We start from the raw sequence: 23,869 nt of genomic DNA, 5'->3' as shown, positions 1-23,869 counted from the left end.
ATCAGTGCCTTAGAGGTTAATTATGTTGTTGAAAACTAACTTTTTGTGAAGTTTTATAGTGTTTTATAACGTTATAGGTTTAAGAAATAAATTTATAAAGTTGTTATAATGTTATACGTGTAAGTTCTGAGTGGGTCAAATTGTGTGTATTTGATTAGCAGTTTACTGAAAACCGGAGAGACTTTTTCGCCCGTTCTAAGGTAAGAGGAAAAATAGTTTTGAGATTACTTCAAAAACTTTTAACGTATGAAAGAAATTTTGAAAGTAACGTAAAATGTTTCGTATTGACAAAGGTTTGTTAAGTTAATGTTGTTATCCGGGATACATAACTGACCTTTGTAAAGTAAATAAATAATTTTACGTATATATAATTATATATTTACTTTATTTACAGTTAAATATAACTTTTAACATACGCATTTGATATCATAAACTCCGTCTAAGTTAAATAAGTGCTTCGTCCTTGAGACTAGAGAAGTAATGATCTGTCGTAAATCAATTCGTCACACCTTTCTACATATATGAAATGAATTAGATTTCGGTTGCAGCGAAATTATATGAAAAAACATTTACTTTAAGCCGTATTAATGTCGAAATAATACATTATTGACTAATTGCATCGATTTAACTATGGCAGGTTTAAAATATTAAATTATATATATAATATTTAATTATTTTAAGCTTGCTTATGTTTTTTTATATATAAATCAAAGTCACTTTATTCTTAAATCCCGTTTCTTACATTTCATAGCTTTATAAGTTAATTAAAAATTAATCATACCTTGTTATTTAATGAACACTATTATAGAAAATAATGAATCTCACTCAAATATGGTGTCCTTACCACGAGTGTGTGTTGTTTACCTAAACACTGACAGTTTACAGTTTATTAATCAAATATCACTACACATGACACTATAATGGGTGTAATCACTAAAAACTATTTGTGTATAGTTTGACAAACAAACTTGTAATAGGAACACTGCATGTATGTCTTTACCGCTCAGATCATAGGTTCCCAAACTTATTTTATTTATACCCACATTGAAAAAAAATTTTATTTGCATCTCCATTTTTCAACCTACTGAACAACCACTATAACTTATCCAAGTTATATTATATTATATATTCATCGCTCCCATTTTTTTGGTCTCGTACCGATCAGGCCTGCAGCGTCCTCTAGGGCTCATTATCGCCCACTTTGAGAAACGCTGGCATAAACCCCTAGCTATTATATCCTAATCATTTTAAATAACTTTAGCTATTTAAGAAAGTTCATTGAACTTTATTCAGCCTAAATGTTAATGTCATTAGAAATTAATTACGAAGATGACTTTTTTAATACATCAATATGGTATTTAGGTTAATTTGTTATGTTCCGTCTTAATATTATTATAATTTGATAGATATCATGTTATTCCACTACTACAATACTTTATTACTTCTACTACAAGTTCTTCTTTACAACTATTCATGGGTACAAATGTTTAACGAGCTGTCATCGATGTATGAGCATGTTTGGAGTTTGTATGGTGTCGTAAAAATTATATATAGGTGTCCCTAGTTGTGTACGACTCAATAGGACTGATGTTAAGATTACTCCCAACCTTTTAATATAAAATTATTAGAGTTTTAAGGAACAACAATTTTTGTATGTACAACCTTTTTAGTGTTTATTTTTAGGCTGGCAACACATTTGCGACATAAGGGACGTTGCATATGTGCTGCCACCCTCGATTGTGGGAGAGGGAGTGGAAAGGGTGGGAAAGAGATAGGACAACCGTCTCTCTCACTCACTACACGAAACGCAGCCATTAAAGACTATTTCATGCTGATTTTGATGGGGAGGTAATTTCCCAGTCCCGCCAGCCCATGTTCGAGGTGTAATTTGACCACAGCTAGGCTCTACCACCTTGTATCGTTTCGCATACTTTAACTTTATCAATATATGAAAAACATCGACGAAGCCGCGGTTATCAGCTAGTATATACTGTGACTGAAAAGGTACATAACACAACCTTATCGCATTCCAAACAGACAAACAAGCTATGTATACAATATGCATATACAGTGACCTCAGCGACCTTTAAAATGTGATCTCATACTATCCCAAGGCATTGAGGAAGATTGATTTATAATAGTAGTTGCCCGCGACTTCCTCCGTGTGGACTTCGATATTCCGTTCGAAAAGAATCGCAGTATCAGCTTATATTAATATATTTTGGTAGACGAAGCAGCCGACAGGTACTTGTATAGTGTGTCACGAGACTCCACACACTATACGGGCGTGGTGACTTGTTCACGAGACAACTACACGGAGTGGAGGGACATGTTATGTATTATATGTTTAGAGCTACGATGCTTCAGACACACACACACACATACACGCATATATATGTATATATATATATGTATGTATGTGTTGCCCCGATATGAAGATAAGTAGCATTGGTCTCTCTCATTCTGACATCCTCACGGTTTTGACCTTTGCAATGAAAGGCCAAGGTCGTATCTCCGACAATATCAATGTTCAGGTGTGGCACTCATAGGTGCGGGAAAACCTGCGCACCACGAGACGCAGGTGGCATTGTTGTTTGTTTATCATAAAGGGGGATATGTGGACCGAATCAGGGTATAGCATTTAGTGGGATGTGACAGCATCAGTTAACTGGATTGATAGGATATTTTATAGCATCCAGCCAAAAAGATATTAAATAATAGTGCAAGCAAAGCCCTGAAGCAATAACTTGTAGTGAATTTTGCTAGGTTGCTATACCATAAAACAAATAGCCATGCAGATACACAGAATTCCATAGATTTTAAATCAAGGTATGTTTGTCGATTGTCTCTGTTCCCATAACCTTTAAAACTGGTCAGGAAGAAAATGCAACCGTGAATAATAGGTGATTAGGATGACGTCACCTGTCGTGCTTATCTCGTAATTGATGATAACGGATGCTGTGGAACTGTTCTCTCATTTATCTCATCAGCTCAAGTCATCATCAGCTCGTGGCTCGTGGTTCATTTACTCTGACAGCTGGTTGGCCTGGTTCTGCAATTCCCAGCAGTTTATTGGTGGTGAGGGTAATATAACTCAAATATCTGAAATTCAATACTAAGTAAACCTGCTGGGTATGACGTAACAGCTGCTAGAGCTGCAAAGTTTAAAGGCTAAGCTGTTTAAATATAAAGCTTCAACGACAGCATCAGGGCGTGATGATGGATTTAAGGGCATATTTATATATTTATTTGTGTTGTAAGTGGCGAGTGGATGACGTCGGACGTAACCTATCGAGGATGAGATGCTCGTCTTCATGGTTTTCAGGATGCGGGGACCAGAACGGGATTTAATATTACCAGGCGTATGATGTTTCAGATTCTGAGCACAGAGCACCGAGTACATCATCATTAGCCAGATAACGAAATATTTTAGGCTGAGAATAATTTAGTAAACGGCCTTGGATGCAGTTTAGATAGTGTTATCATTGTGACATCATACAAACATACACACTTTAGCTTCGCTGAACAAAATTGAGAGTCTTTTGTATAATATTTTTAACCCTCGACCTAAAGGGAATGTGATGTTGATGTCTCTATGCGTGTATGTATGTATGTGACATCGTACCTCCCAACCGGATCGACCGATTTTGATGCTGTTTTCTTTATTTGTAAGTCAGTTTCCTTGCTGTTCTAATCTATGTCCGTGTAGTGATGTACCTTATTTCTTTCCTATGATTTCTCGATCAAGTGGCTGCCTCCTGCCAGTAATCTTCAAATAATAATTAATGCTAAGGTATATATATATAGGCCAAACTATTTACAATAATTTGATGTATATATTAATCTGATTTTGAATTAAGTTTAAATAGGATATATGTATAAAGAAAATGTCTTTTTCAAAACAGGATATGGATCCGTCCTTCCCTGGATCTGCCATCCCCTGACGAACCCAATGGATATTTAGGCTTTATATTAAATAAAAGTTTACTGTCATTTAAAAAATTTATACATAGAATTATCCTGGTTTAAAACCAGTGACTATAAACCCATCCTAATTATTAACTGTAACTATCAATAAAGTTACATGCAAATCTGCTCAGCAGTTTCGCTATCTCAATATCTACAATACTAATGATATTGGAAGCGATTTTAAATATTCATCGCGTTGAATTCTCTGTAACGTAATGTTGGTGATGTCAGCTTTTGGCTGTCGGGCGTGTGACCTCGGTGACCTTGAAACATATCCCAAGTGGAAAGTGCACGACCATAGTGTCTTGGACCGGTCATGATTTGTCCTGTTGGAAGAAGCCCTGGTGGTTTCCAACATCATTTTAATGGTTTTAAATATAAATATATCTCATACGTATAAAGTATTGTATTTTTTGTAACATTATAAACAAACCCGTAGTTGACAACCCTGATTTCACTTAAACGTTAATAGTTTTTGAAAAGAAACTATTTTTCTTATCGTCTCAGGTAATTATCTTAGGAAGGACTCGTAAAATGTTTTAAAAGGACCCTTACTATCAGTTCGCTTTGACCGTTTTAAGTATGTCCGTGTCGCCGATAGTTTATTTCTAAAAAAAACTTATATCTAAGTAGGTGTTTTTGGAAATCGTGCTACACGTACTAACGGTAAAGAGCTACATCGGAGCAAACACATTGACTAACAGAGTAATTTTCTGAACAGTCGTATTTATACTTATAGTGATTCATGTTCCCGCTTGAGCTCAACTGTATTTCGGGCTAAACATTCTGGTTATGTCAGCCATATTCTTCAAAAAGTTTGATCAAAATCCGTACAGTAGTTTAAAAAAAAAAAACTTCCTACATGTCGAACTCACGCACGTACACCTACATAACTATAGTTCATGATGTACGCTCTGCTGACATACTGCTTCTCAGTGACAGGGTCCACATCCCTGTGTGCGGAACCCCAAAAATGCCCTACAGCCGTTAAAATCTTTACAGAACACGTAACCTAATACTGTTGTACCAATAACATACTTGACGAGATGTTTGTCACGCTACAAGCGGTTAAAACATTACACTACTTACTATTGTTCTTAACCGACTCCGCGAAATGGGAGTGCTGTATTTGGTTTTGCTTTTGTATCCTTGTACGTAAATGTTTTCGTAAAATTCACTCTTTACCGACACAAAGAAGAAGTTATTGACTATATCTTTTTATTTTAACTAGTAATAAAATAAATAGATAGGGTCCCTTGAACCTACACCTGGTTTAGTCCCAGGCGCTGTTGAAGCTCCTCTCCCTGCAACGATGGACCCGGCACCCGCACGGGATCCATGGAATGATGAGAGGTTTCGTCTCTTAATATTAATGTGTATTTTACATATATTTTTAATATAACTATAACTCAATCTATTAATATCATTGTATTGTTATTTTTAACCCAGGCAACGCCGGGTGTTGAGCACATGTTAAAAGATCTTAAACACGTGTCCCTTCCGACTTTCAAAATATATTAATCATGTGTTAAGCACGAAGCATATAATCTATGTGGTTCCGTATGCATCTTATATTAGACTAGCTCGTACCCGTGGCTGTGTCTGTGAGTAAAATTTTTGTCACTAATAACACTTGTTTCTATATATATGTATGGACTATGGTGTGGGATTGGCCTTACCACAAGTTCGCCTAGTCTGAATTAATACGTAATTTTAACAGTTCCTACTATTATACTAATGTTATGTTAGAAATATATCAATTAAAATAGTACTAAGTATGTGGTAAATTAACATGGCGTCAATGAAAGTCCGACCGAGAGAATTAGAGCGTAACCCGCCGGCTCTCCGTACTGTAATTTCACTACCACGCCTTTGTTATTTATTTTACATAGGTATATTAATTAATAAATTTAATGTCTTTCAGCTCAAAAAATATATTTCAAGACTAGGGATTATTAAACGATCTTAATTATTCACGTTAGAGCCTCATCAAAATCGGTGCAGACGTTTCTGATCTTAACGCGAATGGACACACAAACGTATAACTTAATACGTGTTCAGTTTGACTTATACGGAACCACTAATAACTAATACATACGTCTAAAATTGTTTACGTCTTTTATGGAATATCTCTAAACTCTAATTATTATAAGTAAAATATATATTAATATATATATATATATATATATATATATATATATATATATATATATATATATATAATTTAATATTTTATATACACTGAACCCTAGTATAATCTGTTAAAGTCACGCCTTGTACGGCGTTCTTCAGTCTGCGATTAACATTCTCGGTGTGCGCTCGCTTGTTTGTGGTGATTTTAACGTATAAATACAAATATAATTTTTCTACAATATAATATTATATATATATATATAAAAATGCAATTATAGTGCCAGTTGTTTGAGGGTAGTTGTGCGGTTTAAAATTAAAAAAAAATATAAATCTGTGTGTACGTAATCATTTCTGTCGGTGTCCCAGTGTTTTGTTGATCGTGGTGTTAGCCGACTTCGAAGCAGGAGGTTCTCGTTCCGTCCGTATGTCTTTGTTGTCCTTATTCACGAGTCGTTGTGCGCCCGTATTCGTCCAATTGCGAGTTCCGGTTGAGTTGATGATAAATTAAAGCGTAGTGTAATGAAATTAATACTAATAATATTATGTAACTAGCCGTTATCCGTGGCTTCGTCTGTCTTTATGTAACATAAGTACTTACGAATATATATATAGGTGTGTCAGAATAGTAGAGTTTTTAAATTAACTGAATTAAAATGAAGGTAGATTTATAATTACGTTAATATTTGAATCTTTCGATAGTTTAAAGACTATTACGATAACTTTTATTTTCTTTACCTTACTAAAGTCGGCCCTAGCTTTTGATAGAGGCAACAACAATATATTGTTATTTTTAAATCTTTCTCAATGTTACGTTTAAAAAAAGTTCGTTAGTGGAATAATAAGTTATGTGTGTTTGTCTTTTATGCTAACACATATAACGGACCTCTTATTACACACACACACACACACACACATATATACATATGTATATGTATATATATATATATATATATGCATTTATCTCTTCAATTATAAGTATGAGTTATGTATTTGATGTGTCATTAAAAATAGATTTATTATGACTAATATGCATATTTACATGCCAGTTAGGGCGATGAAAACTGACACACACACACACACACACATATATATATATATATATATATTCACTCGCACATACATGGTAGTGACTGATTTCCATGCAACAACTGTATATAGTTTTAAGTTGTTTTTCTTATTCAGAAAGTTTTGTTAGCATGTACGTAGGTAGAATTGTATCTCATAAACTACTCACCTCACAATTATATGACTTGTTATCACCCTTTCGCATCATTCGATGTGTCTAAGTTACATCGAAATGGGCTCAGTCGGTATTTTTCGTATTCTTATATATAATAGGTAAATGTTATTTAATTCCCATCTTTATCTGGTCGGAGCGCTGTGCTGATAAAGGTGTGACGCTTGAGATATGTGATAACACTATCTAGCTGCGGACAGCCTAGCCTCGCCCCCGTGCTCCGCGTGGAGTGTACTTAACATAATTTTTATTGATATTACGAATCTTATAATATATAATACATGTCTCCGCCCCTGTCTTTGTTCGTCTAAGAATATTACACTTCCGTATGCTCAGCACGAGTCTGTATCGTCATTACGTCTGCCCTCATTCAATAGTACGTTGATTCTATAACGTGAGATTTATAAGTGAAGATTGTTAACGCTAAGTGTGGAGTGTGACGCAGACTTGGAGTAAGCGCTTTCATTGAGATATGTCCTTACATTAACATTAGGGAGTTGGGGTAATAGTATCTTATATATAACTAACACTTGTCTTTCACTTACCCCTACTATTGATATCTAAGGCTTTCGAGAGTGTTCATTTAAATTAAACTAATATTTTCGGTCTACTACGCGTTTTTTTATTATTTTGTAACCACATACACCCGACGTTTCGGTTGCTTTGCAGCAACCAACTGAAACGTAGTTTAAAAGGCGTAGTAAATAATTTTATTTATACCCCCTACTAATTGTCTCATAGTCATAATATGTCCCGCATTTCTCTTAAGAATAGACTGTGTCTTTCTCGTTTCTAAGTCGTAAAATGAGTTCGTAAACAATGGAAGCGACCTACGAGTATTTTTAATTTGTTTTTTGTCTTTGAATCGTCACTAATCTATTAGTTCATATTAATATTATGAAGCTGAAACGTCTGTCTGTTCAGTGTTATATATATATATATATAACACTAATCTATGAAGGTCCTTGTCTGTGAGCCGCGATAGTAACAAGAACAAGGTTTTAAGTGTACAAAAATTGTGCCAAAAACAGCCAACAGCCGTACGATGCGTGTATTTTCGAAATTTCCTAAAAAAATGCATCCATAGAATAATATTATTTTTTATTTAATTCAATCAAATTTAACACCGTTCCCGTATCCTATAGAATTATGCCTTAAGGCTTGAGACATTTTTCATTCGCTGTAATCAATAAACATATTTTAACAGCCGACAGACAAAAAGACAATGTTATTAAGCGTATATATATATAAAACTTAAAAAAATCCTAAAGAACCCGTCAGTATCGTAAAACGCTTCACAGCGAACACAATACCCCGTTTCTACGGGCGTGGGTAAGTGCTAATGGAAGCCGAACAGATTCTCGCCATATATAATTTTCTATTTCCAGCGTGCGATGAAGTGAAAGCCTCCGTCAGGTTGGTTAGTATTCCTTAGCCGTAACGTCGTGTTTAGTGAGTTTCTAGTGCATTCCAAATGCTTCCGAAACCGTCCTAAGGATTGAACGAAATTGATGCAACTCTTGCAGATAGATGGTACACATAGGTCGGGATTTAATTTTATGTCAATTCAATTAAGTGAGTCGGGTTAGAACCTAGGACTATACGAATGCACATTCCGTAGTCTTTGCTAACTGAGCCATCGTGTCCTAACTGTAATGCGTGTGCTTATTATATTTACTTAACCGACAAATTAGATATTAAAATTTTCAGTTTTCGTAAGTCACCGTTTTTAATCAAACTAAGTATATAAGTTCTTCATTCATACACCCGTAACCTGACGAAGTAAACCGCTAACTGTCCGTTTTCAGTTTGTCGGTATACTCGTACTTATGGTGTAAAAAAAGGTCGTAATAAATTTAAATCTTTTTTTTATAATTTTAAATTGTTGAATTACCTCCATCGGTCAAAGATTACTTAAGTGGGATAAGTAATAGTAATAATGTGGGTCAGAATCTAGAATTTAGTATTGAACCTTTTGAGGGTCCGTTAGTAGCTTGAAGATAAACATGGACGTACAAGGGTCACCTGGTATCCTTAACTTTACTAACTCTCAAGATGTGACCTACCTGCATATAGTCAATGCCTCATTTTAACCGATAAAGAATCGACGTAATCTTTTTACCTGCATTTAATACATATTTTAACCGACTTAAAAATATGTCAGTCTTTATTCATGCGCATAACTTACGCTGTTTCTAATTTAATTCATTCCTAACTGCCTTTCATTGATGTCGGTTAGGATTTGAATTGTTAAGTGTTTTTTTTTTACATCAATAGCCGGTATGATGAGGTCATATTCATGTACAGTGATGTAATTTTAAATATCTATTTTGTATTATGTATTACTATATACTACATAAGGTATAAATATATGAGAGATAATTTAGTTTTATAATGGAATATATATATATATATATATATATACACTAGTTTTTCACTAAAGTTCCAGGTTCGATTCCTGTCTGATTATATGTGTAATGAAAATTCGTTAATCCAGTCCTGCCAGTCGATGGATCAGATACAGATACGACGACCTCGTCACACGTTTCACAACACGCAACCCCGTTAACTGCTATTCCTAACTTGGTGAACCATGCACCAGTTCCTGAATTGACAGTATCCCAGTAATCAATAGGAAATTGTATCATCAGCAATGAATTATCCAAGTTCTCCCTGGTTTATGCCCACCTTCCGTGAAGATCCGCTTGATTGCAGTGACTCCATCAGGTCGCTTCACCAGACTTGGCTTTCACCCATATTATATCCCGCCTCACAGAAAGCTTGGCTTCCGTACTTGTCTGTCACATAAAAATCAACCTTAGAGCCCATCGCACAGAAGTGGTTATTCTCTATAACTACGAGTTCAGGAGACGGACTAATTCGTTATATCCTCCCGAGTACTTTAATTGATCGTTCGACATGTGCGAATCGTCTGCTATTATAATAATGACGTCATCATACATGACGTCACCACACAGACGTTTTGTTATCGTTGAGTCACCGCCGACGGTTACAACCGTTTTTCTATATTCGGTAGATCTGTAAACGTCTGGACTGAACTGCCGGAATAATAGTTCCGATAGATCCATAAACGTCTAGATAGGATTGCCAGAATAACAGCTCCGATAGATCTATAAACATCTAGATAGGATTGCCAGAATAACAGCTCCGATAGATCTATAAACATCTAGATAGGATTGCCAGAATAACAGCTCCGATAGATCTATAAACATCTAGATAGGATTGCCAGAATAACAGCTCCGATAGATCTATAAACATCTAGATAGGATTGCCAGAATAATAGTTCCGATAGATCTATAAACGTTTAGATAGACTCATGCGAAGCCACGTGTCTGAACTAGTGTCTTGTGTGTTATTTGTGTGTGTGTGTTCATCGAGCGTGTACTCGCGCTATTAGACCGGTCCATCGAACGTGTTTGGTATGAGCGCCCGAACATGTGACCTTGACCGGCTTGGTTGACGATTCATTTAGGACGTGTATGTGTTGTAGTGATATAATACTGAGGAGGTTATATATATATTGGTCCTCTCAATAATTTTACAAGCGTTCTGTTTAATTAGTAAAACAAAGGTTTTGCAATAGACCATCCATTTTATTAGAACTGCCATTAAAGACGTTCTTCTTGTACTACCTTCAGTTCATTATATATTGAGTTGTAATTTTTATATACATATGTTTATGCTTTACTCATCAGTTCGTAAACAGAGATCCGCTGTCACCTCGTGTGCCCCCACAAAGGTCGCTGTGAATGGACCGTTCACTTTGTAAAAAATATTCCTAATAATAAAAATATCTGTGTTAGTCTTTTATGATTAGATCTGCATTTAGATCAGAGACCAAGTAAGGTACAACACTAGCGGTACGTACAGCTTTTCCTGTGATAGTTATTATATACGTCTTCTATAGTCCACCTATTGTTTTTCGTACAGTAGCTTCGACTGGGGCTTTGCTCGTTAATGCGCGTGGGGAAGTAGACCCGCGTGAAAACATTAGTCTTTTAACTAATTCAACTTCCTCATAGACTTAATATTTGATTGGAGCGATTGGAATTATAAGAGATTTGACAACATTTGTAATCAATTTAAATATACACAGAAACAGGTTTCGGAGTTTCTGTGTTGAGTGTTGACATACATACATACATATATATAAGTCTCATTGGAGCTGTATTGGCAGATTTTAAAGTGTCTTTAGTAAGTGATATTTATTATTATTATATATTTATTGCAAATCATAATTTAGAACAACAAGTACTTTATCAGTGATAAGCTACGCCCTGACCGACATACTGCGATGCCCTAATATATATATATATATTGATTGAAATATATAATACTATATATATATATATATATATATATATATATATATATATATATATATATATATATATATATATATATAGTATTATATATTTCAATCCACAGTAAATATAAAAATTAATATTATATTCGTCTTATAAAACATAACAATCGAGTGAAGATTCTTAAGAAAGAGATGAGAGAGCTTGGGAATGAGTTGTATGTATGTCACTTACATTGTTACGAATAACACGCAAACTAGACAAACACTTAGCACAGACTAGTGCCATGTGGACGACCTGGTTGAGACGTTTACACACACACACACACACACACACATATATATATATATATATATATATATAATTTAGTCTCATAAGAATCCATTCAGTAGCTGTCTCGTAACATACCGACGAACTTACATAATGAAATTAAACAATAAATATTACTGGAATATTTAAAATAATATATTATGTATATAAAAGAATGCTAACTTTCGATATTAATAGAAATAACTTCTTGAAATACATGTGTGCGTATGTGTGTATGTATGTATGTGTGTGTGTGTGTGTGTATGTATGTGTTTGCATTGATATCAACGCGGCTCTTCAAAGAATCAGAAATAAATATTATATCGGAGAGTTGCGTGTCGGTCGTTGGTCTTGACCCGTCTCTGTAAACAGACGGGCGTATCAGCTACAACAGCTCCCGGTGCGGGCTGCTGATGATTCATTGTTGTAACCGATTTAGAAAAGGGGGGTTCGTATTCTCCAACGATTTTGTAATGGAAAGCTCTAATTTCGTTATATCTATGACTTTTATTCTTAAATACTTCCCGAGATTGTCGCGTACAAACAAACAAACAAACACAGTTTACATAATGTATATATGCAAAGTGACATTGGTTGCGTTCGTCTGTCTAAGTATATTCTTAAAATCTCATGGATGCTGGAGAGCTTATAAGGGTTTATTTTCTTTAAATAAACTTTCCGTATTCTTAATCGGTGTTATACACAAACGTTGCACTAACAGTTAAAAGTTTTCTGTTCATATGCTCCGCATAAAAATAATAAATTTTGTGTGTCCAAATCATGCCATATGGCGTAATAGGATCGATATTCTGCCATAATTGATTGATCTCTTCACGTTCGTTACTATAACATAAACGTCGCCGTGTGACGCTCAGTGACACGCACACTTTGACGAGTGTTCACGGATTGATGTATTATATGTGTGTGTGTGTGTGTGATGTATGCTATGTATAACACACATGTATTATTTATATATTTTCCATAAAAACTATCTTAAAACACTTCTTTTTTATATAAACTTTGATCGAGTTAAATCCGACGACCGTCTGTTCGCGCTATTATCTTATTGCTTTCATTATTAATTTTATGCTACACGCAACACATTGACTTATGTTTGCACGTTAAGTTAACTCTGCTCGAAGTTACAGTTACGATCTAGTCATTGTCAGGAGTTAACCCAGAATTATATACTATTTATACGTTATAAACATATATATAGGTTATAACAGAGAGGACGTTTGAATTGAGAAGGCTACAGTAGGTACAGCGGAGGTACAGCAAGCGGGCTACGGTTATTGTACGTGCGCACGCGCATATGCGAGGAATGTGCGCACACACACTGTAGGTAAACACACGGTCATAATATTTTACAGTTATATAAAGAATAATGACTTGCATTGTCCGTGTGTAAAATTAAAATGAAATGCATATATATATATTACATACAAAAATTGCATTTTTCTTTAAAAATTCTGTTTGCATGTATGTACATTCCCGCTAACCTCTGCAACGGCTGGACCGATTTTAACGGGATTTTCACAGTCGTATAAGTTACGTAATAAGGAGTAAGTTAGGATATATTAATTTTAAAGATTTCATTTATTTTTAGTAGTGTTTATTATATATATATATATATTTTTTCTCTACAAAAGCTGAACAATTTAACGTATGATGTTATTGCATTTGATTGAATTTTTCGTTATAATTAGTCCAGGAATAGTTTCTTTATCTCGTTCGATAGTTTTTTTTTTTTCTAAATTGTTTTCATTGATTTTATATCAGTACACTTACTCCGAGTACCTTCATACCACTCACTCAGCGTTAACAGTAGGTAGTGCATTCATAAACCTCACGACATAGTGGATAACGGATGTGAAACGTGAATCGCTTCGTGTGGAGTGACGATCGCAACACGTGCTAAGCATACACGTGATACTGTATTTGAAATGTCTTAAAAAAACCACACCAAGGTCATAAATTATATATATATAATTTATTTGCATGTATCTCAAAGAAGTCCTATTGTGTGTAGGATTTATTTGTTATTTTTTTAATAATTTAATTTTAGTATAGACATGTTTTGTCTATAGACAATCTTGAATTGTCTTGATGAAGGTCATGCATATTAGCATTCCTCGCTGCCCTTCCGTTGCAAGTTTAGCGTAGCAGCCTCAGTTTCGGTACACGGGTCCCGTTTTCCGGCCTTAAAATGGTCCCATAAATATTTTTTTGATGAAACCCACCCCAGATAACATGGCTATCGACTAACACCTCGTCTCGAGCAGACATTCGGTTGCCGAAATAACCTGAGGTAAACCTGAGTCGTCAGTATGGCGTTCCCCTCGCATCACTCAATAACTCCGTTGTGGCTCAAAACGTATTTATTTTATATGTCATTAGATAACACACGTTTTATTAAACTAGACACGTACGGTACGCAGTCATTCCTAGGTCTTCAGTAATTACGTAAGTAATCCGTAAACCGTCTCGCTGTTCGATGTAAACGGGTGGTAAGGATGGATGGATAGGTCTTAATATATTCAAAGTATAAATATATGGGATTTATTATATTGTTAGATTTTATATATATATATATATATATATATATATATATATATATATATATATATATATATATAGTTCTACTTCACTTATTTATTATATATTTTATTCAGATTTTTATACTCATAAATACGAATAATATATGTGCGAAAATATAAGCGAATAGGACTGTGATAACTAGTGTACAGCAGTGAGTACTGATGTGATGCAGAGGCAGTTGAGCAACGTCAGCATACACTCCTACCAGGAGTACCAGCCCACCAGGAAATATGGTAAATCCAAGAGCTGGATACAGCTCGCAGCTTGACACACAAGCTTTCATATGGAGATTTAAGTCTATCAGAAATGTTAGCTGGCAGAATATTCTGGACTGTGAATAATTGTTTTTGTGTCTTCTGTTAAGATTTTAATGCATCAATAAGGAATATTAAATTATCTTGTCGTTTATAATATTAACAAAACTTGTTTATAATATCAGTATTTTATCCCTACGGATTCTTGGTCCACATTAACCTGGGATCGTATTAATTCCCGTGCATCCCCCAGGGCCGCAGTATGAGCCGGGCGGGTACGCCACGGTAGTGCAACAACGTACCAATATGAAGCAGCGAGAAGACGCTCTGAAGTTTGAGCAGGGCCGGATCAGGGCCTTGCAGGAGGAGAGGCAGCACATACAGAAGAAGACCTTCACGAAATGGGTCAATTCATTCTTGCAGAAGGTCAGTATACCTCATATATATACATATATCTTTTGTCATCTTTATTCTCTTCTCTTCTTTCTTCTTCCCCCAAAGTTTCTGCTCTTGTCTCTGTCAAAATGATATTCCACAGGTATCTCTATTAAGAGATAAGTTATCCTCTGTGATCCCAATGCTTCTGTAATACCGTTACTATAACTACATTTCGGTGTATATAATGTCGTCCGCTAGCGTAAATATGTCACGTAAGCGGAATATTCACCTTCACTTCACCTATCAGCAGTTACATAAAATAAAAATCACTCATCAGAATTACAACGAAAACGGTGATGACACAGTCAAGTCGAAGGACATGACGTCATATACTATATATATATATATAGTATATATTTCCTCAAAACAACATGTATTTATATCAATTAGTATAATTAAATTTAAAATCTCATTTAGCATTTAGTTGAAACAAAATAATAGTATAATATAATCAGAGGTCTGTCACACTATCTCAGCCCTCGGCTGTGCTCGACTGTTGGCTAGCTTAACTTATTTAAATATTGCTTTATCACTAACATTAACCAAACAAAATATCGTTTTTATTGCAATTTTCCCAATAAAATAAGCTAAATATATTCAGTAGTTTCTGAGTTACGACCAACATACACATGTACATACACATGCACGTATACAAAATAATTTCTAGAATATATATGATACAACACTAGTGATGACATCACGCCTACATTGTTATTATTGTATATATGTGTGTAAAATGATTTAATTGGCACATGATCTCATTTACTATACAGAGAGATAAAACCTATTTATCCGACCGCAAAACAGGAGGTTCTCGAGTTTGTGTTCCTCTGTGTAACAAGGAAAGACATTTTGTAATAGTTTATATATATATATAAGAAATATAATAATTACTTTGAGTTGCTTAACTGAATAAAGACTCTACAAAACCTGTGTACATACATACACACATATATATATATATATATTAACAAACAGACAAACATCCGTGTAGTACTGTAATGATTGTACGCTGAACCCCTACTACAAATTTCACTTTGCTCTATTATAAACCGTCCAGGTAATTAATGACCCACCGCTGTTGACGCGGCAACTAAAAAGAGGTGTATTGTTACCCAAAAAAAAAAAAAAATTACCACAGCGTGGAGTCCCTCCGCGCGGAAGCGACACTAATGTTGGAATGAAAACAGGAGGGAGTAGGAATTGATCTTTAAGGAATATTTAGTGTTCCTTTAAGAAGAACTTTATTAACATAACTTACAAGTCACAATTGACATTCCCTCTCGCTCTGTCTCTCCCCCCCCCCAGAGCGTAAGACGTTTAACGCAACCTCGTTGGAAGTCGCGTAAGAAGTTTGACATCCAAAAGCGCTTAGTATAATACTTATTTGTATTGAAACTAAAATGACTGCTTGTCTCTGATGAACATGTGATTTTCAAATTCATCAGTTTGTATGTTGACAATTAAAACGACTGCACAGATTTTGAGCGAACTTTAACTAGATGAGATGAAGAGGTAGTCTTAAAACTTAATAAAAATAAATAAGACTTAATTATAGTCCATAAATAATTTTAAATGGGGGGCGTTTGTATATTGTTATTGTTGATAAAAAATTATTTATTACAGACATTAAAGATAACTTCTTATTAAAAAAAGTAAAATATTTATCACTGGCATTAAAGATAAGTATTAATAAATTATATATATCGAGTAGGGTTTGAACTTACGTGCTCCCGGTTGTTGAATTACGGCCGCTTTTCAAACTGAGCTATCGCGTCCATACTGCTTGGCTTAATCTGACTCTCATTTAGTGTTTTAACATTAAAATTATACGTAGATCGATGACGTCATTGGTTTGATAGATTGATGACGTCATCGCAGTCCAAAATGTCAGTTTTAAACAACAAATTCAACTGCATTATCTCATATTAACAACAAATGTATTTGATTTAGAATTACTAATAAATACATACCATAAGGAGTCAAACGCACGTATTTTATACGATATATGTTTTAATATTTAAGTCTATTGTTTGTGAGACTAGTGTGATCTCAGCCTTAATTATTTACGAGGCGGCCATATATGTAATTATAATAGGAGACCTTCACAGCAGATTTGTTTTATTGAAATTCAAATGCAGTTATGCGAATGTCAGTGTTATAACAATATAGGAAACGTATTAGTGTGTGTGTGTGTGTGTGTCACCCCCCCCCCCCTCCCACCGGCCATTACCTTAACAGACAAAATATATTTCTAAGTAATGCGATTATACACGTCCATATAAATACGTTAATATTTTTCCCTACGTGCCAACGCTGTGTCATTAATGTGCAGAAAACTATGCAGATCCTCATATATATATATATATATTTAGATTTCTAACAAAATTATTAAAAATATAAAGTTGCCTTATAAGGCCAGTACTTTTAACTAAAACAAACTCGTTATTATCTAAATCAAAACACCTTAAATAAGTTAAATTCAATTCACAAAGACACGAGTCACGTCGACAAAATACTTTCCCGCGTAAAAGTGAGCAAACCAGATGTCATCGCTGTGACGTCACTTCGGGTGCGTTCGGGAATTTTAAGGATCGGTTCAAATTAAATGTGCGTTCCCTAAATAAAAGAAATATATATATATTCGTTTGAAATTTAAATCATGTCAGTTGATACTATCATTATAACTGCCTAACTGACTGTATTCAGTTTTGACGATAGACATGTGGTAAGGTTGGCCCGTTATATTGGTAGACTTCAGGAACTGACTTACGACTATATAGTGACGATTGAATTTGATTTATTTGGATAAAAATATGTTTTTCATAAATAATTTTATTATTCTAAAAGCACATACGCCAGACGTTTCGGATCACGGAGACGAGGTGGAAAATGACTGCTCGTGAAAATGTTAGATATTACATTTATTAAACCTTCTCCAGGCGAGGATGGAGGTGGAGGACCTGTTCGTGGATCTCGCAGACGGCCGTCGCCTGCTGAAGCTGCTGGAGATCATCAGCGGCGAGAGACTGCCTCGCCCCAACTCCGGCCGGATGAGGGTCCACAAGATAGAGAACGTCAACAAATCCCTCAGTTTCCTCCACACCAAGGTATTTTATTACGATCCAGCTACGCTCTTCCTCTGTCTTTGCTCTCATAGCCATGAATAAAAAATTACATTAAACTAGATTTATTAGAATGCCTTGAGTTTTAAAACGTTATTTACTTGATATATATGTATATGTATAATACAATGGTTAAGCATAGTGAAATAAAGCATCTGTGTAGCGATATACACCGGTAAATACATACACACATACATATATATATATATATATTTTAGGGAACGAGTGACATTAATGACGTCAGCGAGGCTGGCGTCCTCTCCTTAAAATAATGAATTTGTAATAAATCCGATATATATATATATAAATCTACGAACAATATTAAATTCGTAAAGCAAGTCGCAAGATACGCTATCTGATAGTGTATCTATATTTAGACTTCTGATTGATAATTACCTACTTACGTATAACAAGATTTATCTATATACGTATAACAAGATTTATCTATATATATGTATATATGGTCTAGTAGATAAGCTTCTGACTGAAAATTCTTTTACTGATATATATATATATATATATATATATATATATAAATCTCCGAACATTAGACTGCTGGAAGCATACATACATTTTGCTTCGTAATCGGTTTAAAGTCTCATACAGAAAATATTTATCAGCTATCAATACTTCTCGTCAACGGAAACGTTGAGACCGTTGGTATTGAGTTCGCATTTTAAAAACTCATTTCACGTTCAGTCAGTGAGTCTATATGACACTGTACGAGGCGTCGCCCGCGGGCGGTCGCTCGTTTGAGAGGTTTCGCCCGGAATGCTGTAACTCAATTACCGGCGTGATCTTAAAGTTGGCCTTAATTATATGTGTATTGTAATCAGTTTGTTACTTTGTTGAAAATATGTAGAATTTATATATAATATATATATTGTCATACTGTCAATAAACGCCCATATACATATAAGTGTTTCTGACTCAGCAACCAGGTAATATTTAGCGGAATCCAACCTTGGACCCATTATAACAGGAATTAGCTTTAAGCCACCATATGGTAATCTCTAGGTCCGCTTGGAGTCCATCGGTGCTGAGGACATCGTGGACTGCAACCCTCGTCTCATCCTGGGCCTCATCTGGACCATCATCCTCCGCTTCCAGATCCAGGAGATAGAAATCGATGTGGTGGGTATCTCATCACCTGGACTTTCGTAAAATATATTGAGAATTTTTTTTTTGTCACTGAGATCTAATACTCGCAAATTCATTTAAATGAGACTAATATTTCCTGATAACTACGCGTACTTTATTATTTTCCAAACTACGTACTCCCAACGTGTCGGTCACTTAGCAGCGAGCGTGAGCACGGGCGGACGAGATGCATTTTTTTTTTGTTAAATTTATCAAGTGATACTGTATGAAAAATATCATTAGTTTTTCGTCGTGTCGATGAAAATAGAGGGACATCAAAGATGGCTTCACAGCCACTGGATACAGGTTAAAGATAATTAGAAAAAAAAAAATAAGTTAAAACTCTTTTCTACCAAACCTTCATTGTTCCATCGAGCCTTTTTATATATAAACATGCAGCAGTGCATTGAAATCCAGCCCGCCATCTTGGATGTAGGATGACGTCACACAAATTTTATTAACTGTCAAACAAATTAAGTGTATACAAAATAACTCGCATCCCCGAATAAGACAGACACACGTGGCAATTAAACTAATAACTTGTGAGCTTTGCATTAATATATATAAGCAGTCCCTCATCATCAGCCACCACATCCAGAACGGGGATTAGGTTTATTTAGCAGATAACCAAAGAAATCAACTGCCTAACACCTGGAATTAACAGCTGGTGCTTAAACAGATGTTTGATTTGCTTTAATAATCACCAGGATGAAGAGAATGTGTCGTCAGAGAAGAAATCAGCCAAGGACGCCCTCCTGCTGTGGTGTCAGCGGAAGACCAGCGGCTACCACGGCGTCCACATACACAACTTCACAGACTCCTGGAGATCAGGACTTGGATTCAACGCTCTCATACACGCTCACAGGTATTACACACTGAATATAGTACACAACGAAACGAGATAAAAAATGTAAACAACATGAGTTGTATATTGTAGGTTATCTAAGGTCCATATTAACCTTTTCTTCTTCCACAGACCAGATCTTTTCCGCTGGTCCGAGCTGCCGACCTCCGACCACGTGGAGACTCTCAACCATGCTTTCGACGTAGCCCACACACACCTTGGGATACCGAAGCTATTGGATGCTGAAGGTGAGGAGTTTGATACTGGGAGTACAATTACAGGGGCTATGTTTTGGAGATTGGAACAAGTGCTCCTTCTTCAAAAGTATTCAAAGTTCTACATTCTCTAACCGTCCATCTATTGGCCATATTCTTCCTGATGGCGGGCCATCAAACCGGCAAATGCCAGCAATGTATATGCAGAATGTATAACTGTGCTGTTTGTTCAGACGTCGACACCACCCGACCCGACGAGCGATCCGTGATGACGTACGTGGCCAGCTACTACCACACCTTCGCCAGGATGAAGAACGAGCAGAAGAGCGGCCGCAGGATCGCCAACGTGTGTATACACACACACACACACACACACACACACATAGACACGAGCATACACACACACACATAGACATGAGCATACACACACACACATAGACACGAGCATACACACACACACACACACGCGTATCCAATAAAGAAAAATGAGATTTACAAAATTATTCTTTATATAAATTGTTGATGAAATAGTTTCAAAGGAAGTTTTGTCTTGTTTGTCCCATGCAGAGTACATTTATCCTTGGGTTACACTATTCTATATAGGCCTTGATATTCTCCAGATCATCGGCCAGCTGATGGACTGTGACGGTCGCAAGGCGGAGTACAGTCGCCTGGTGTGTGCTCTGCTCGAGTGGATCCGTCTGAAGATACAGGAGCTGAACTGCCGCGAGCTTCCCAACTCGCTGGACGGCATCCAACGTCTGTTGCTGGCCTTCAAACAGTACAGGACCGTGGAGAAGCCGCCCAAGTGAGTTTCTCCATATAATGTGATGAATATCCACGAAGAATTCTTGCAGCTAACACACAGCCTTATACTCCGCTAACATCTAAGACTTCCGCGAGTATTCATGTAAATGGAACTAATATCCGAAAATATTAGTTTTCTACCGGAAATGACGTTCCTTGGACCAACTACAGTCATATTGGTGGTCATATTATTAATGGGCTTAGGGTTATCAAATTTTAATATATATGTATATATATATTGTCAGTTCTCGTTTCTCATAGAAATAACACATTGTTGATTATTTAAAAAATACCCAATGTTTCCAGGTATAAGGAACGTTCTGAAATCGAGGCGTTGTACTTTGATATCAACACGATGCAGAAGAGTTTAGTGGGGGAGCCCTGGGCCCCGCTCGAGGGACAGCTGCCTCAAGACCTGCAGCGAGCCTGGCAACAGCTGGAACAGGTCACACATAGAACCTTATTATATTGTTAAGTAACGCTTATTGGTCCTTCACATAACTACTGACCGGATGTTGATGAAACTATCTTAAACATCAATAATGTCCGGACGAGTAGTCCAGATGTTCCGTGTACATAACGCTGGGTTCATCAGTACAGTAAAATAGTTCAGGTTAATGACAGACTACAGATGGCGCTGATGTTTTCAGTGAGTCATTTGTTGAAAAACAATACATTACCATCTCAGACCTAATTATATACACAATCATGGTCAGTCATGTTCCTTATACATTAAGGATACTATTATATGCAAGATAAACGAAAATGAACTCTAGGGCTTAGTGAATAAAGATGAATATCCAATAAAGTTTCTTTGATATGAGAGTGATTCTCTATATATTGATTCAGATTTCATCTCGACCTCAATATTTTCGTGACAAGTACAGGTCGCTGTGGGTGATGTGAGATACTATAAATCGTTGGTTTTATCCAGGCGGAGCACTCCCGGGAGCTGGCGCTTCGCACTGAACTGTTAAGACAGGAGAGGCTCGAGCAACTGGCATACAAGTTCCATACTAAGGTATATACTAATGTTATATCTATATATATATATATGTATGTATGTGTGTATTTGTAAACAGATTTGCATGCTCTGAAATTGTCTCTCACAATACTCTGTCTCCGTCTTCCAGTCTGTTCTCCGCAAGGGGTACCTCAAGGAGATGATCCAGGTCTTATCTGACCCTCGCTACGGGTCCAACGTGGCGCAGGTGGACGCCACCGTCAAGAAACATGAAGCTATTTCAGCTGATATCCTCGCCAGGTGAATGTCACACCTATTATATGTGCACTCTGTGTGGATGTGTGTATGTTTGTTAGTGCTGCCCTCTGTCTACTGAACTCTTGTCTCAACTCTCCAGTTATTTGGATGAGTATAAACGACTATTAGTTCTTAGCTGGTAGAGCCTAGCTGTGGTCAAATTACAGCTCGGCCATGGGCTGGCTCGACCGGGGAAGTACCGCCCTGTCACAGATCGGCATGTCCGATGAGTGAGAGAGACGGTTGCTCCGTCTCTTTCCCACCCTTCCCTCTCCCTCTCCCACAATCAAGGTTGTCAACGCATCCGCAACATCTCTTATATTGTAAATGTCCATGGGCGACAGGGACTACTGCCCATCAAATAGGCTCGTTTGATACTCGTTTATTACACATGAAAAAATTAGTGCAATTAACAACATGGCTGTGTAAGTTTGTCCATTAATGGCTGTATCTTAGTAACTTTCATATAATAGCAAATAATCTGATTGAGACCGCGGCGCAGGCGGACCCGTCGGTCGAAGCTAGTTTCATTATACCGGCTTGAGCTTCATGGAACATGAATACAGAGTCTCAATAAAAAAAATATATTCTAGTATGTATATATATATATATATATATAAAAGGTTAATAAACTTGTTTTGCCTCAATTATCACCAAAACATACACACAAGCAGCATATCATTAATGTTTGACATCATTATCCTCACAGGACGGAGCGGTTCGAGGATCTATCGGCTATGGCGGCGGAGCTGGTGAAGGAGAAGTACCACGGGGCGGAGAGCGTCTCCCACACAGAACAAGCTGTGCTGGCCAGGTGGAGGGAACTTCTGGCGCTGCTGGAGAGACACAGGGCAGCGCTGGCTACTCTGGCCCAGCTGGTGGCGCTGCTCAGGGAAGCTGAGGCTGTGGGGCACACGCTGCTAGAGATGAAGGTAACTTAAACTAGCTCAATTGCTACCGACTAAATAACTCAATATTATGAATCATGGCGCCACGGCCAGCAGAGTCCGGTGAGAAGTAGTGACTCAGTTGCCGAGACTGAGAACTGTATTTGTATTCCTAACACGCAATAATATCAAAAAAATTATGAATACTTATAAACATGAAATATCTTAGACCTACCTATAATATACATAATAGTGTGGGAGTAACTTACCCATGTGTGCACTGAAAGAGGTTTATGAGTTATGATAGAATATTAGCAGTATCGG

The 23,869-nt window shown here is 36.3% G+C and overlaps 1 protein-coding gene across 6 annotated transcripts in view; it reads left to right on the top strand.

Moving 5' to 3' along the window:
* Positions 1 to 23,869, top strand: part of LOC116776761 (spectrin beta chain, non-erythrocytic 1) — a 59,117-nt gene continuing 35,248 nt past the window's right edge. The window contains exons 1-13 of one of the 6 annotated variants that reach the window (XM_061529016.1): positions 6,245 to 6,301; positions 14,649 to 14,807; positions 15,082 to 15,254; positions 18,209 to 18,376; positions 19,409 to 19,525; positions 20,239 to 20,396; positions 20,508 to 20,623; positions 20,824 to 20,936; positions 21,211 to 21,398; positions 21,704 to 21,842; positions 22,332 to 22,418; positions 22,531 to 22,661; positions 23,368 to 23,590. In XM_061529016.1, the coding sequence (XP_061385000.1) occupies positions 14,741 to 14,807; positions 15,082 to 15,254; positions 18,209 to 18,376; positions 19,409 to 19,525; positions 20,239 to 20,396; positions 20,508 to 20,623; positions 20,824 to 20,936; positions 21,211 to 21,398; positions 21,704 to 21,842; positions 22,332 to 22,418; positions 22,531 to 22,661; positions 23,368 to 23,590 (1,680 nt within the window). In that variant the 5' untranslated portion in view covers positions 6,245 to 6,301; positions 14,649 to 14,740. Of the gene's footprint in view, positions 201 to 6,244; positions 6,313 to 6,406; positions 6,525 to 14,648; positions 14,808 to 15,081; positions 15,255 to 18,208; positions 18,377 to 19,408; positions 19,526 to 20,238; positions 20,397 to 20,507; positions 20,624 to 20,823; positions 20,937 to 21,210; positions 21,399 to 21,703; positions 21,843 to 22,331; positions 22,419 to 22,530; positions 22,662 to 23,367; positions 23,591 to 23,869 lie in introns of those variants that run through there. The other 5 variants (XM_061529015.1, XM_061529014.1, XM_061529020.1 and 2 more) reach the window with 5 other exon arrangements.

The sequence above is a fragment of the Danaus plexippus genome (genome assembly GCF_018135715.1).
Source record: "Danaus plexippus chromosome 29 unlocalized genomic scaffold, MEX_DaPlex mxdp_36, whole genome shotgun sequence".
Lineage (NCBI taxonomy): Eukaryota > Metazoa > Arthropoda > Insecta > Lepidoptera > Nymphalidae > Danaus > Danaus plexippus.
This window is presented reverse-complemented; position numbering and strand designations above follow the sequence as displayed.